The sequence below is a fragment of the Schistocerca gregaria genome, chromosome 1 (genome assembly GCF_023897955.1).
Source record: "Schistocerca gregaria isolate iqSchGreg1 chromosome 1, iqSchGreg1.2, whole genome shotgun sequence".
NCBI classification, from domain to species: Eukaryota; Metazoa; Arthropoda; class Insecta; order Orthoptera; family Acrididae; genus Schistocerca; species Schistocerca gregaria.
Window position 1 is genome coordinate 751,580,817 of NC_064920.1, and position 17,712 is coordinate 751,598,528.

General features: G+C 40.3%; 1 protein-coding gene across 1 annotated transcript in view; it reads left to right on the forward strand.

The window, feature by feature from the left end:
- The window catches only part of LOC126272881 (transient receptor potential cation channel subfamily A member 1), a 217,185-nt gene that overhangs the window by 49,023 nt on the left and 150,450 nt on the right, over positions 1–17,712 (forward strand). The window contains exons 8-9 of the mRNA XM_049976161.1: positions 4,220–4,398; positions 13,494–13,606. Of these exons, the coding sequence (XP_049832118.1) occupies positions 4,220–4,398; positions 13,494–13,606 (292 nt within the window). The remainder of the gene's footprint in view (positions 1–4,219; positions 4,399–13,493; positions 13,607–17,712) is intronic.

A 17,712-nucleotide genomic window follows, 5' to 3' on the forward strand; every position in this document is an offset into this window, starting at 1 on the left:
TGCCAGGCTCTTTCCATAATGTTGTGTGTGTGTTTGATGGCTTTCTTCCAGTGTTCAGAGGTAACATGAGTAATAGCTTCTTTAGTGCGTGCTTCTACTGCGGAAAGCGTAAATTATGGGTTGTTCCTGGCAACGTAACCTTGAATTTGGACCCATATCAACCCTATAGGGTTGAAGTGGCAGTGGTACAGTGGGAGCCGGACGATTGTTTGCCCATATTTTTTTGCCAGTTCGGCGATTTCATATTTTGGAAATTGCGGTTTATGGAAATTTATTTTTCCCGTAAGCTCGACCTTCCTAAGGTCATGAGATACATTTACGTTACGACGCTCAAGCCAGTTAATCATTTCCTCCTTTCGCTTTGCCATGGTAGGTGCTGTATCAACAGCAACTGAATCATATGGGGCATTGTCTAAAACAATTGTTGACGGTTTATCTAGGTTGGGTGTTAGAGCTTCTATGAACCACTTTGCGAATGTAATGTGGTTCACATCTTCATGATAATCTCCTGTCTTCTTCGATTTAAAGAGAAGGAGACAGTTTGGTATGAAACCTTGCGAGATGGCTGCATGCAGTAGAATCAATCTGCCCCACTTACCAGACGGCATCTGAATTGTTCCTTTAATCGTGTTGTCTGCCCAGCCCTGATTACCTACGTGGCCAGAGTTAACCCACGTTCCATCGAACCAAACAACTTCATTAACATTTATGCTAAATGTTTTTCTTAAAAATCGGCATCGGCATGCAGCAATATCCTCCTTTTCCAATAGCTTACGGCCGCAAAATTGTCCGTAGTGAAATCCTACGTAGCGCAAAACTGTGAATTATGATGTTCGATTGCCCTGAAAAAGCCCTGATCCTTTAAATGTCACCAATAACTTCGAGAGTGTGGGATGTTCCTTTCTGCGATATTAATCGTCAAGATGAGGGCGAATTGCATCCTCTGCAAATGAACAGTTCCTTCCTAATTTTTACGACAGTGTTTTTGTTGATATTCAGAGCTGCTGCCGTTCTGTATACTACCTTGCTAAAGGAGCGTTATCCCTACCACTTCCGTTGCAGCTGTCAGTAATAAAGTAGTTTTGAATAGACTATCGTAATAGAGTTTCGTAATAGTTACGCGTCTAGGAGCAGCATGACGTTCACAGCGCTCGGAGGCAAATGAATATCTTTCAAGTAGTGATGATTTTCTCCGCTTCTAGCAGCACTAGCGAAATTATCAAGTTATCGTGACCAAACAGTACTTGCGGAGATATAAAAAGCTAAACTTACATTTTTTCGTGCGTCTATTTTTTTGGCCGACTTTGCTTTATATTATCCATATCAAAATTGTTCAAGATATAATTTTCTATTACTTCGATTAACAGGACCCAAAATGTTGTACAAGATGACCTAGTTTTGTTTCTTTCAACAGAATATTGCCGAAAATATTATGCATAAAATCTGCCGAAACCTCAAGGATGTACGTAATATAGTTCCGCTGTGGGTTCAAACAAGTGAATATCTCGGAAATACTATATTGGCGAAAATAAACCTTCCCCAGTGTTCACTGAAACATGTGAGAATGTTTTCATAAAATTTCAGAAAAATCCTTGACCATGACGTTGGAACTTTTTCCGAAAGTAAACCAACTGACATAGAGGGTGGTCCACTGATCGTGACCGGGCCAAACATCTCACGAAATAAGCGTGAAACTAAAAATCTACAAAGAACGAAACTTGTCTAGCTTGAAGGGGAAAACCAGATGGCGCTTTGGTTGACCCGCTAGATGGCGCTGCCATAGTTCAAACGGATGTCAACTGCGGTTTTTTTAAATAGAAACCCCCATTTTTTATTACATATTCCTGTGGTACGTAAAGAAATGAGAATTTTTTAGTTGGGTCACTTTTTTCGCTTTGTAATAGATAGCGCTGTAATAGTCACAAACACATGGCTCAATTTTAGACGAACAGTTGGTAACAGGTAGGTTTTTTAAATTAAGATACAGAACGTAGGTACGTTTGAACATTTTATTTCGGTTGTTCCAATGTGATACATGTACCTTTGTGAACTTATCATTTCTGAGAACGCATGCTGTTACAGCGTGATTGCCTCTAAATACCACATTAATGCAATATATGCTCAAAATGATGTCCGTCAACCTCAATGCATTTGGCAATACGTGTAACGACATTCCTCTCAACAATGAGTAGTTCGCCTTCCGTAATGATCGCACATGCACTGACAATGCGCTGACGCATGTTGTCAGGCGTTGTCGGTGGAACACGATAGCAAATATCCTTCAACTTTCCCCACAGAAAGAAATCCGGGGACGTCAGATGCGGTGAACGTGCGGGACATGGTATGGTGCTTCGACGATCAATCCACCTATCATGAAATATGCTATTCAGTACCGCTTTAACCGCACGCGAGCTATGTGCCGGACATCCATCATGTTGGAAACACATCGCCATTCTGTCATGCAGTGAAACATCTAGTAGAAACATCGGTAGAACATTACGTAGGAAATCAGCGTACATTGCACCATTTAGATTGCCATCGATAAAATGGGGCCAATTATCCTTCCTCCTCTAATGCTGCACCATACATTAACATGCCAAGGTCGCTGATGTTCTACCTGTCGCAGTCATCGTGGATTTTCCGTTGCCTAATAGTGCATATTATGCCGGTTTACGTTACCGCTGTTGGTGAATCACGCTTCGTCGCTAAATAGAATGCGTGCAAAAAATCTGTCATCGTCCCGTGATTTCTCTTGTGCCCAGTGGCAGAACTGTACACGACGTTCAAAGTCGTCGCCATGCAATTCTTGTTGCATAGAAGTATGGTATGTGTGCAATCGATGTTGATGTAGCATTCTCAACACCGACGTTTTTGAGATTCCCTATTCTCGCGCAATTTGTCTGCTACTGATGTGCGGATTAACCGCGACAGCAGCTAAAACACATCCTTGGGTATCATCATTTGTTCCAGGTCGTGGTTGACATTTCACATGTGGCTGAACACTCCCTGTTTCCTTAAATAACGTAACTATCCGGCGATAGGTCCGGACATTTGGATGATGTCGTCCAGGATACCGAGCAGTATACACAGCACACGCCCATAGGGCATTTTGATCACAACAGCCATACATGAACATGATATCGACCCATTCCGCAATTGGTAAAGGGTGCATTTTAACACGGGTAATGTACCACGAAGCAAATACCATCGGCACTGGCGAAATGTTACGTGACTCCACGTACTTATACATTTGTGACTATTACAGCGCCATCTATCACAAAGCGAAAAAGTGGTCCAACTAAAACATTCATATTTCTTTACGTACTACGCGAATATATAATAAAAATGGGGGTTCCTATTTAAAACAACGCAGTTGATATCCGTTCGACCTATGGCAGTGCCATGTAGCGGGCTAACCATAGCGCCATCTTGTTTCCCCCTTCAAGCTACACGAGTTTCGTTCTTTGTAGTTTTTTCTTTTGATGCTTATTTCATGAGATATTTGGCCAAGTCACTATCAATGGACCACCCTGTAGAATGGCCCCAAAATTTTCTACAGCGTGAATGTTTCATGAGAACACTTCCCGGTGAAGCCTTACTACTGCTGTAAATATTCAGACTTTATTCATCTACGCTTGTAAGGCCTTTAATTTGTATCTGTATTATTAGTTAGTACTTCTTTCATTTGGAAGTCTATTCTACCATCATCGGCTTATAAAATTTAGACCATAATGAACGAAAATTAATCTTAATTCGAACTAGCATTAAAACAACTACATTATATCGCCTTTCAAACATGGATTTGCATGCAATGGTGTTACTATGTTTTTACTCAGTTGCATTTCGGCTTTAACGTTCTCGAAGCGATTGTTATTATTTCTGTAAGATTCCCAGGCAACAGACAATGCCAAGAGTTCGTGACAATCGGTGGTACAGCATGAAAGAAAACGCAAGGGGGGGGATAGCTGTTGCGGTCGTTAAGTACTGTTTGGCGTTAGCCTTCTAAGTTAGTAGTCTGCTTGTATTTCTGAGGTACATGTTTCGATGGTTTGCGGGTGACTCAGTTCCTGCTTAATCAAAATTCAATGCCAATCTGCACTTGGTGGTTACGTGAATCACACTCTTGATATAGATTGAAATTCCTGCGTAAAAAACTAGTTCTTAAAAATTGTTCGTTCTTCTACTACAAATAACGAGTGTACTCCTTTCCGTCTAACAGGCACAGTCCAAATCTCAGCTGTTACAACTGTTGAACGAGAAGGATAACACGGGATGCTCGCCTCTGCATTACGCCAGTCGAGAAGGCCACATCCGGAGCCTCGAAAACCTCATCCGACTTGGCGCGTGCATTAATCTGAAGAACAACAATAATGAAAGTCCATTGCATTTTGCTGCGAGGTGAGTTTCGTCGCACTTACACAATATGGTTTTGCTTTTGCGCAAATTTTATTTTATTTTTGCTTTTTTATTATTTTGGCCATAAGGCTTCTGAGTGGTTTCGTAGGGGCCCGCCTTCCTCTGTTATTTGTCTACCCTACAGCTTTTACCCTCTGTTGCTTCCTCTAGAACCGTGGAAGTGGTTTCCTGATGTCTTTACACATGTCGTGTTATCATGTCCATTATTCTTGTCAGTGTTTTCCATAAATGTATCTTCCTTCACCGACTCTGCAGAGAACCTCTTCATTACTTATCGTATCAGTCTACCTAATTTTCAGCTTCCTTCTGTAGCACCACATCTCAAATGCCTTGATCCTCATTTTTCCTGATTCACCTACAGTTTACGATTCACTACCATTCGATGTTATGCTCCAAATGAACGTTCTCACAAACTTCATAACGTGTTATTTAGAAGTCTTTTATAGCCTCTGTAACATCTAGATTTAGAGTGAAAACCCCTTACTTTTGTTTTCTTTTTTAGTGCAAATTGGAGAAACCAGTTGTATTCCTATAAGTGCTGACAGGATCTTTCACAAAATTCAAGTCAGCAGGAAGACTATGAGTGCCAGCCTTTGATGTATCAGTTACAAAGCTTGTTGAAGAAGTGTTTCAAATGGGAGCTGAAATGTGCCTGTTCTTCACATGTATTCAATACACGACATTCCTTTTCCGAATCTCTCCTTGGTTTCCTTCTCTGCTTGCTTGCTTACAGGCTGAATAACTCCTGGGATGGGGAAAAAACCCTGTCTTGTTTCCTTCACTACTATTGCTTCTCTTTTACATTCTTACCACTGTAAATGTAATTTCATTTCTGTGCAAATTGTAGATAGCCTTTCAGTCTCCGTGTTTCATCCCTGATACCTTATGAATTTCAATAATTGCATTCCAGTCAATATTGTCAAACATTTGTCCTGAACCAAAATTGGTCTTCGCTGAATTCAACTTTTGCCAGCCTTTCCACTGTTAATAATTCATGTAGGCATTTTGCAACCATGACTTAATAAACTGTGGTTATGTAATATTGCCACCTGCCAACATCTGCCTTATGTTGAATGGAATTAACAACAGAAACTCCAGGTAGGGATATCAACAATGTAGGAAAAGATAGATTGCTGCTTACTGTAAAGCTGCTGATATGCACAATTAAAAGACACTTATTACAAAGCTTTTGGCCACAGTCACTGTCAGAAAAAGAAAGAGAAACACTCACCATTCGTTAACACAAGCAAGCACACCTCACATATAAATCACCATCAACTGCGGCAGCTCGGTCCAGAGTATTCTGGTCTGAGCTGCCAGGATTGGTGTGTGTGTGTGTGTGTGTGTGTGTGTGTGTGTGTGTGTGTGTGTGTGTGTGTGTGTGTGTGTGTGTGTGTGTGTGTGAGTGAGTGAGTGAGTGAGTGAGTGTGTGTGCATGTGTGTGTGTGAGCTGTGCTTGCTTGTGTGAATGAATAGTTTGTGTTTCTATTTATTTTTCTCTCAAAGGCTGTGGCCAAAATCTTTGTGTAAGTGCCTTTTAATTGTGCCTGTCTGCAACCTAACATGTCATCGTTACGGTAAGTGGCAATCAGTATTTTCCAACATTGTTAGATTGAATTTATGTGGAGACTTCAGAAAGTAAGTTAGACATGTTTTTCCATGCTAAGACTCTAGCACAACAAGAGTGGCATATTTTCAGAAGAGAGAGCATCTTCCAGGTATCCTGCAGAGACAGTTCTGCTGCAATACACACAACAGGTGCATCACAGGCTGAGTGAGATGACACTGCAACTGTAAACACACTCCAAAGTTGAAATATGTGAAACACTATGATTCTTGTGGACAAAATGTTTAAATTGTAGACAGATTTACCATGAAATTCTGGTTGTGTATGGATTGAAATTAGTGTCGCATCCAGCCGTAGGGAAATGGTGCCAGCAATTTGACCACAGACACTGCAACTGTAAACACATTCCAAAGTGTGGGAAGGAATGGCATCAACCCCAATCAAAGATGACAATATCCAGACAATCACTTTGGCAAGCTGAAAGGACATCTAGTGAGAAAGAGATTTTCCAACGGTGAGGACATTCACGCAGAAGTTCTCAGACACCTCTGAGACCAAAGAGCGAAGTACTATCATTTATGAACTGCACAGTTGGTAGAGTATTCTGACTGTTCCTTACAGAGACTTGGTGACTACATTGAAAAGTAGTGACATGTATTTTGGCCACTTTGATATGTAACACAGCATTCAACATTGTTACAGTTTGCAAACTGTAATGTTTGCTGATGATGCAAGCACACACACACACCACACACACAATATATATAACTGAAGCAACTGAGGAATCATTATGAAATAGAATGGTTTACATTTCATCATCAACTTAATCATAGCTAACACTTGGTTTAAGAATCATGAAAGAAGGTTGTATACGTGGAAGAACCCTGGAGATACTAAAAGGTATCAGATAGATTATATAATGGTAAGACAGAGATTTAGGAACCAGGTTTTAAGTTGTAAGACATTTGCAGGGGCAGATGTGGACTCTGACCACAATCTATTGGTTATGACCTGTAGATTAAAACTGAAGAAACTGCAAAAATGTGGGAAATTAAGGAGATGGGACCTGGATAAACTGAAAGAACCAGAGGTTGTACAGAGTTTCAGAGAGAACATAAGGGAACAATTGACAGGAATAGGGGAAAGAAATACAGTAGAAGAAGAATGGGTAGCTCTGAGGGATGTAGTAGTGAAGGCAGCAGAGGATAAAGTAGGTACAAAGACGAGGGCTGCTAGAAATCCTTGGGTAACAGAAGAAATATTGAATTTAATTGATGAAAGGAGAAAATATAAAAATGCAGTAAATGAAGCAGGCAAAAAGGAATACAAACGTCTCAAAAATGAGATCGACAGGAAGTGCAAAATGGCTAAACAGGGATGGCTAGAGGACAAATGTAAGGATGTAGAAGCTTATCTCACTAGGGGTAAGATAGATACAGCCTACAGGAAAATTAAAGAGACCTTTGGAGAGAAGAGAACCACGTGTATGAATATCAAGAGCTCAGATGGCAGCCCAGTTCTAAGCAAAGAAGGGAAGGCAGAAAGGTGGAAGGAGTATATAGAAGGTTTATACAAGGGCGATGTACTTGAGGACAATATTATGGAATTAGAAGAGGATGTAGATGAAGACGAAATGGGAGATACGATACTGCGTGAAGAGTTTGACAGAGCACTGAAAGACCTGAGTCGAAACAAGGCCCCCGGAGTAGACAACATTCCATTAGAACTACTGACGGCCTTGGGAGAGCCAGTAATGACAAAACTCTACCAGCTGGTGAGCAAGATGTATGAGACAGGCGAAATACCCTCAGACTTCAAGAAGAATATAATAATTCCAATCCCAAAGAAAGCAGGTGCTGACAGATGTGAAAATTACCGAACTATCAGTTTAATAAGCCATGGCTGCAAAATACTAACGCGAATTCTTTACAGACGAATGGAAAAACTGGTAGATGCAGACCTCGGGGAGGATCAGTTTGGATTCCGTCGAAATGTTGGAACACGTGAGGCAATACTGACCTTACGACTTATCTTAGAAGAAAGATTAAGAAAAGGCAAACCTACGTTTCTAGCATTTGTAGACTTAGAGAATGCTTTTGACAATGTTGACTGGAATACTGTTTTTCAAATTCTAAAGGTGGCAGGGGTAACATACATGAAGCGAAAGGCTATTTATAATTTGTACAGAAACCAGATGGCAGTAATAAGAGTCGAGGGGCATGAAAGGGAAGCAGTGGTTGGGAAAGGAGTGAGACAGGGTTGTAGCCTCTCCCGGATGTTATTCAATCTGTATATTGAGCAAGCAGTAAAGGAAACAAAAGAAAAATTTGGAGTAGGTATTAAAATTCATGGAGACGAAGTAAAAGCTTTGAGGTTCGCCGATGACATTGTAATTCTGTCAGAGACGGCAAAGGACTTGGAAGAGCAGTTGAACGGAATGGACAGTGTCTTGAAAGGAGGATATAAGATGAACATTAACAAAAGCAAAACGAGGATAATGGAATGTAGTCAAATTAAATCGGGTGATGCTGAGGGAATTAGATTAGGAAATGAGACACTTAAAGTAGTAAAGGAGTTTTGCTATTTAGGAAGTAAAATAACTGATGATGGTCGAAGTAGAGAGGATATAAAATGTAGACTGGCAATGGCAAGGAAAGCGTTTCTGAAGAAGAGAAATTTGTTAACATCGAATATAGATTTATGTATTAGGAAGTCGTTTCTGAAAGTATTTGTTTCGAGTGTAGCCATGTATGGAAGTGAAACATGGACGATAACTAGTTTGGACAAGAAGAGAATAGAAGCTTTCGAAATGTGGTGCTACAGAAGAATACTGAAGATAAGGTGGATAGATCACGTAACTAATGAGGAGGTATTGAATAGGATTGGGGAGAAGAGAAGTTTGTGGCACAACTTGACTAGAAGAAGGGATCGGTTGGTAGGACATGTTTTGTGGCATCAAGGGATCACAAATTTAGCATTTGAGGGCAGCGTGGAGGGTAAAAATCGTAGAGGGAGACCGAGAGATGAGTACACTAAACAGATTCAGAAGGATGTAGGTTGCAGTAGGCACTGGGAGATGAAGCAGCTTGCACAGGATAGAGTAGCATGGAGAGCTGCATCAAACCAGTCTCAGGACTGAAGACAACAACAACAACAACAACATTTCAATCATACCAATCATGTTGAAGAACAACACACTTTCCTCACTCCAGCATTGTCAGATTTGCAATACAAATAAATTAACACAGAACAGTTATGTTAATAAATAAATAGTGCTATTCTACATCTTTAATGATGCACTCATTCAGTTCTTTAATTTACAATACATTTGTGAATTACAATGTAAAGGTTTTCAGAACAAAGAGATCTCTCTTTGGTTTGGAAACTGTGCACTTTGACACAATAAACAAAGTACTATCACTTGTTTGTTCATCAAAATTATGAACACAGAGCTCTTACACACTCTCTGTACAGTATTTGGTGCATGGGCATTAGGTGGCTGCAGTGGAGCAGAGTGAGTGACAAACAACTGGTGTGCATGAAGTTTAAACGCTGTACGCTCAGAAGTTCACAACTGTGTCCTATCAGAATTATGGCCAAAATTTTCACACAGCTTTGATTGTTGGGGCTGATATCTTCTTAGTGTACTTTTCCTGTTTAAAATATGAGGTCAAGTTGGTGATGTTTCCTTGTTTGTAATACTTATTGTGTTAGTCCAGCATTGAAATAAGTTTACAGATCGTATCTTCACCAGTAATGTTTGATTCTGTAGTTTTCTAAAGAATCTAATCGCTTTTCTCACTTTTTTAACTAGCACTATCAATGTTCAAAGAGAGTTGTTTAAATAAAGTGTCTTGAAGTCAAATTTATTGTTAGGGAACAGCAAGGAACCGTTCTTCTCTACATCCTGGACACTTTGTCCACCATTAACTTAATTGTGTGATTGGATTGAGGAGTTCATTCTCAATGGAGAGAAGTCTTCTGAAGTAAGAGTGATATCAGGTGTGCCGCAGGGGAGTGTCATAGGACCGTTGCTATTCACAATATACATAAATGACCTGGTGGATGACATCGGAAGTTCACTGAGGCTTTCTACAGATGATACTGTGGTGTATCGAGAGGTTGTAACAATGGAAAATTGTACTGAAATACAGGAGGATCTACAATGAATTGACGCATGGTGCAGGGAATGGCAATTGAATCTCAATGTAGACAAGTGTAATGTGCTGCGAATACATAGAAAAATAGATCCCTTATCATTTAGCTACAAAATAGCAGGTCAGCAACTGCAAGCAGTTAATACCATAAATTATCTGGGAGTACTCATTAGGAGTGATTTAAAATGGAATGATCATATAAAGTTGATCGTCGGTAAAGCAAATGCCAGACTGAGATTCATTGGATGAATCCTAAGGAAATGCAATCTGAAAACAAAGGAAGTAGGTTACAGTACGCTTGTTTGCCCACTGCTTGAATACTGCTCAGCAGTGTGGGATCCATACCAGATAGGATTGATAGAAGAGATAGAGAAGATCCAACGCAGAGCAGCGCGCTTCGTTACTGGATCATTTAGTAATCGCGAAAGCGTTACGGAGATGATAGATAAACTCCAGTGGAAGACTCTGCAGGAAAGACACTCAGTAGCTCGGTACAGGCTTTTGTTAAAATTTTGAGAACATACCTTCACCGAGGAGTCAAGCAGTATATTGCTCCCTCCTACGTATATCTCGCGAAGAGACCATGAGGATAAAATCAGAGAGATTAGAGCCCACACAGAACCATACCGACAATCCTTCTTTCCAAGAACAATACGAGACTGGAATAGAAGGGAGAACCGATAGAGGTACTCAGGGTACCCTCCGCCACACACCGTCAGGTGACTTGCGGAGTATGGATGTAGATGCATGTCTCAATCATAGCATTTACTGCAAGCCCACTCAGACAGATCAGTATCTGCACGCCACCAGCTACCACCACCAACAGTCTGTTCTGAGGACCTTGGTACATCGTGCTGAAACCATTCCTGATGCCAAAAATCGCCTGAGGGAACCGAGCCACTTACGGAAAGTTTTCAAGGAAAATGATTACAACAGACAAATTTTGCAAGCTGTTTCTTGTAAGCCATGAAGGCAGAAGACCTCTGAAGAAGATATGAATAAAATTGCATTTTCACTGTATTGTGGCTCTATTACAGGAAAGATTAACTGGCTCCTGAAAATTATCACTTTCTACAGCCCTAGCAGAGATCCGGTAGCTAATCAAGCCTGTGAAAAATGATGTACGCTTCAGAACACCAATAGTATACAAAATACCACGTGGGTGTGGGCAGTTTATGTCAGTCAGACTTTCTGCACTATTAAACAGCAGTGCATAAAACATGAAAGGTATTTCTGCCTATGCTATCCCAAAAAATCAGTTGCGACAGAGCATGCACTTGAAAACAGGCACTGAATTACATACAATGATACTTCTGTTTTTAAATTGCCCATCAGCTTCTGGGATAACATAATACATGAAGCAATAGAGATCAAAATATCAGATGACTCTCTCAGTGAAGACTGTGGGTTGTAGCTGAATACAGTCTGGGATCTGTGATTGGGGAGCTGAAGCGGGTGCAGCGGTCACCCCACCAAAACATTGTCGTATTTGGTGCAGGGCTGGGCACCAGTGATATCACTGGTGGTGGTTCAGCTGTAAAAGCACAGCAGCAGCATTCACATGGCAGCCAACCACTTGATAATGGCGGAGGAGGTCTCTGCTGAAAGCTCATGGGCACAAAACCACTTTATGGGAATTGAAACCCGAGAATATTTTTCTAATGAATATTGCTGTGAGAGCATGCATTTATAAATTAAATTATAAATGGCAGTTGGTTGCCTTTTTGATGCCCCATTTGTTGTCTGGTCAGACCATGAGCATCACATGTGTGCCAAGTTCCTTCATCATGACAACAGCTGTAGGCATGCATCTGCCCATTCCAAACTATAATTTGTTTTGCATGCAACTGGGTACTATTCAGGATCATACAGTTATGTTCTGACAGATTTCCACTGCTCAAGATTACATCAAAAACTTATTTCTGGCAGAGTCCTCCTATTGAGGACTGTCCTGACACAGTTTCCCAACAAATACTTATTATTAGAGTGTAATAGGGGTTGGTAGGTGTGAGGAATGGGCTGTGCATATCATAATTTGCAGGGCGTGAGTTGCAGAATTAAGAGAAGGAGTTTTATAGGAATGAACTATTATACTGGCAGGTCACATATCAAAAGCATTTAGTGAACGGCATATATGCAAATGTGAAGATACAGGACAATAAAATATACACTTGTCCTGTTTTTTGAGTGAGGAAAAATATGTTTCCTACACAACAATGCCGTCTAGTATACGTTACCACCATATGGTGGATTTATTTTGTTTATAGTTCTGTGGGTGTATGCAAGCCAGTTTCCACTTACACTTAGTAAGAGTAAGTCGAATGTGATACTTTGTATCAACATTGCTATGGCAGGTGCATGTTCTGATGTCTGCACTATTTTATCCAGTTTATGATGTAGATTTGTTTATCACTGTGTGTTTGTCCTTCTACATTCAGTTCCTTTGTGTGTGCTTGTGGGCCACTCATCATTCATCTGTAGATGAGTGGTTATCTTTGTCATATTTTCTTTGTAATATGAAACTACAGAATTTGAAAAATATTTTCTGTTGTGTAAAAATTTGTATGGAAGGTACTGACAGAATGTAAATATCGAAAGCATTGAGTTGTTGACAGGCACATACAAAACAGAATGAAAACTTTGCTGGCTTTTGGAAGAAATACTTTCCTTTACGTAGGCTAAGGTGTATAGAGAAAGAAAGCAAGTGGAGGCATTTGGGAGGTTAGCTGGTTGCTTGGAGGGGGAGCAGGTATGGAGGTTACAAATGCAAAGGGAGAGGTAGCAGGTGGATGGGCTAGGCATGCAGCACACAGTTACCAGAGCTGGTGAGGTTCAGTGCACAGAGAAGATGATGTGAAGACGTGGTCCGGGGAGGATGACAGGACAGAGAAAGGAGAAACTGTTGGGTAAAGTGTGTGAGGATGTGGGTTATTAGAGATTGTTCTCTCACTACCCATCCCACTTGACACAACCCCCATGTCAGTCCGCCTGCCAAGCAGCAATCACGGCGTTGTCTGTCCAGCCAACATACTGTAGCACAGGTGTGTGTGTGTTTTTGTATGTGTATTTGTATTCTAGCTTGTCAAAGGATTTCTTCCAACAGCTGGCATATTTTTCACTCTCTTTTGTGTGTGCCTATAGATGACTCAGGGTTTATGATATATTACGAGTAGTCTCCTTTACTCTTAGATTTTCTTCTGTGATATTTTTCTTCATGGTCCAAATTCCCTTCTCAAGTAGACATCACTGCTTCATTAAAACTTAAAAAAAAAAAGAAAAGAAAAAACATGAAATCCCCTAACACAGAAAAATTACATTGCCTGTAATGGAATTTTGTAATTACCTCATTGCAGGTATGGCAGATATAACACCGTTCGTCAGTTACTGGACTCAGAGAAAGGAACCTTCATAATCAATGAAAGTGATGGAGAAGGACTGACCCCACTCCACATAGCTTCTCAACAAGGTAAGAGAAGGAAGATTCCAATGTAAATTGATAACTTAATTTAGTGGCTACCAGACCCTATTAAAATGTAAATGTCCTCCATAAACTGGTAATGGAACATATCACACTGGCAGACAAATGTAGAAGATTACCTGCTGTGCTTTAAAAAAAAAAATCTGTTTTCCCGGGGGTACTGATGATGTCTCACTTGATTCTGTGGTTTTTATGTCTTTTTTCCTCTCTTTTCCTTTGGAGATTTAGATTTGGCTATATTGTTGTGACACTTCATAATTATGCATACATTATCAGAAAACATTTTGCCTTTCTTTGTATTTATAGTATCATTAATGTAAATTTAAAAGAGTGATGATCCATAGGGTAACTCCTGAGGAACTCTGTATTTCATACTCCCTACACTATAGTTCTTAATTTTTCTGTTTTATAATGTTCGGAGTGGCATCAAAGTATTCTTGCTTCTCTGACTTGCCCATTTTGTTACTGAGTTTGGAAACACATTATAAATGTCATGAATGAACTTTTAACAGTGTGTGAGACCCTTTTAACAGTGTGTGAGGACAGGAAAACAGGAAAGCTTACTTTTCATATGCTGACACAAAGCATGTGTGATAGTTAAAAGAAATTGTGTTACTCCAAACTCTCTCTGTATCATGTGAATGTGTCTTGATTTGTCTGCCCTTTACATTTTACAGTTTCCTGTGTTGACTCCCCTCCCACCCCCCATCTATGCCCCTCAGTAAAGGAACTTCCAATTCAAAAAATACAAGTAATTTTCTTTATTTGCTTCTAAACAGCCTGAGAAAAAAATTATCCACCCAGAAGGGGAGAAGTAAACACATAGAAACTTCACGGGCTGAGAGGTTATGTGATGTTAGTTCAGTGACTTCAAACTCAAGTCAAACTTACAAGGAACTTGATAGTATTAACCCACTTATTAATATGATGTTGCAACCCCTCTGGCCTGGATCCAGATATTGTTTTGTTTGGGAAGGGGGTCATTAAGCTGTTGTACTGTCTCCTGAGGCAAGCTGGCTCTCAACTGGATGCTGGTACTGGAACGGAATTTTCTTCCAAGCTGGTCCCACATATGTTCTATTTGGGACTCTTCGTGGCCACAGGAATACCTCAGCATCATGCAGGCACTAGATAGACACACGCCCTGTGTGGACTAGAATTGTTCTGTTGAAAAATGATGCCAGGATAATGCTGCATGAGAGATGACACATGAGGATGCAGGAAGTTCATGATATGCTGCTGTGAAATCAGAATTCCCTCAGTCAACACAAGCCATGACCTGAAGTCATGCCTGTGGGTTCTCCACAAAATGATGCCAGGAGTATCGCCACCATACTTCTCCAAAACAATGGAACTATGAGATCTCTCCTCATGTCACTGTCATGTTACCAAAATTGATCATAAGGACTAATGCAGGATTGTGATTAATCACTGAACACAATGTGACGTCATTCATCAGTGGCCCATGCATCCCAGTCACTCAACCTTCTAAATGCATCTGTTTGTGTTGTGGTGCAGCTGCGATTGGGTTGGTAATTCCGCAGATATGAAAGTGTTACAATGTGCTTGGTGCAGAATATGGTGGTTTTCCCTTGTGATGGTTGCACATGGTCGACCAGAAACTTGACAGCAAATATACCTTCCCTAACATTCCCATGCAGTCCAACATTGGACCACTGTCATATCTGAATGCCCAACAAATCTAGATATTTCACACTTCAATGAGCCAGCCAACTGGAGACTCACAGTGAGGCCCCATTCAAACTCTGTCAGATGCTGATAACATTGTCTCAGACAATTACGTGGCATCTTCGTGTTTGTCAGTGATCAGTCAACATCTGATGCTGTTTGTGCCATGTTAGTACCCTACCAGGCCTGGTAACAATGTAAACATGAACAACACTAATGCACTCTGGTGGCCGTTCTACCTGTCACAGAGAACATCAACTCTAATCATTTACATATCCATTGATGGCAGGTACATGTATGAAATTACATTGACATTCAAATATATCTTCTGGGTGCTTCGTGTTTTTTGTCAGGCAGTGTATAATGGTCTGAATGTCCTTCAGTTGGTTTGTCTTGGTCAACAGGCATTCTTATTTTGTCCCTCATAGCTTTGAAGTCAGTTGTTGCATTAGTACCACCACACTTTCAAAACCAAACTGATTATAAATCAGTAATTCAAAAATTCATTCTTTTCTTGTGTATACAAGGGATAGTAAAAAATACTTAACTTATTAGTGCACACCAAAAACTGTAGTAATCCTGCTATTGAAGCCAAATCACCATTTACTTCATCCTTCTGTGTTCATTTGTTTTAGACTGTACATGAGTAAATTTTTCATTCTGTTATATGAAGAGGTTGGAAGAACAACATGTGTGTATGAAGTTTTCTTGCACGCAAGGAATAAAGTTTATACAAATGTTTTGTTTTGTTGAATAATTATGCAAAGAATACTGTGAATGGTAGTAGTAAAGTCTCAATTATCAACTCAAAAAATTAAGATGTGGCCATGAAACTTGGTGAAACTTTTCTGCCTGTACACCCTTTAATGTCGCACATTTTTCCCAATGGTAAATCACTTGGCAGGGACATTGGTTGTAGAAGGCTGGGTGGTCACTGTTCAAGAAATGTCCAGTCTCAAAAATTACCTCATTCTCATTCTAGAAATGCTTGCCATACAACAGTTCCTTCATTTCAAGAGATAACAAGAATGAGGCAAAATATCATATCCCAAAGAAACAGCATGTCTGACTATGTCCTGTGCAGAATGAATTGGGGTACCAAAGCTGGGTAAAGTCACCCCCTTGAACAGACAAAAAGCTCTAGGGATTCCAGACAACGTGCAGTTTTAAGAAACTATGATACTCATCATCTTCAGATAAAGTGTTGAGATATTGTGAGTATCTGTTCATTTATTTATTGTCCATGGCATCTTGTGGTGTACAATGTTTCAGTAACTGTGTGATGATTGTTTCATTTTTTTATAAGACATACTATGAAAAGCATTAAAGTTAAATATTTTCAGCTTACATGTACAATGGCTTAAAAAATTGTCAGAAAGCTAAACACACATAGGGGGACAGTTTACGTTGATGTGGGGATGTATAGAACATTTATACTAGTGGTGTGCCCCCTTTCTGGCTGTGGGCAGCTAGGTCATTTGCAGCAAGTGGGTGGGGATGGGATTGAGGGAACATTATTGGAGGTGGCTGGAGGGCTGGTGGCTGCATGCAGATCTCTGCATCCACATTTTGGATGCACCTGCTTGCTGGACAGTGCTGGGTGCTTCTCATATTGCTGCTAATGCGGGATTCCAAGCCAAACTAGGTTGTTAACCATCATCTCTATTGTTAGGATTCTCGTGGGTCCTTTATAATACTGTCTCAATATCTGGTTGCTGAGCATATCAACTTGGTGTTCTCAAAACCAAAACTGTGATATTTGTTTATACTATGCATTGCCACTGCTGATTTCTCTGTTTCTCCCAGTTGTACACACCTGATGTGTTACTCACAGCATTTTTAGATACCCACTGTATTAGCAGCCACATTCACATGGGACGCTGTATAGCTCTGATACATTTCATATTATTGGATCTCTCGCAGAGCCAAAGAACTGTTTCACTTTAGGTAATGGTTGGAAGATGGTTTTATGTAGCATTTTCCAAGCAGTCTCACAATTTTGGCTGAGATTCACCCCAAATAAGAAAGGAAGGCAAGACACTTATGTCCTTCCTCTACTTCCCAGTTTGCTGCATATTTTCTTTTCTTGAACTAACTTCTGATCTGTGCTTCGCTGTACCTATTTTTATGGAACACTTTCTTCAGGTGTTGTAGATTGACAATGAAACTATCTTTCTCACATATTATGTGTACCAATGTATCAGGGCATTTAGTACTCTCTGTCTCTGTGCTGGAGGGTGTCAACTGGTGCTGCAGGCACAAATGTGTGTAGGTCTTCTTCCTATACAGGGTGATTTTTTCCACTATATGCAAACTCTAGAGCTTGATCGGTGAGAGGATACAGAACAAAAAATATGTCTAATGAACTTATGTCCAGAAATGCATGGTTTCCATGCTAGAGACCA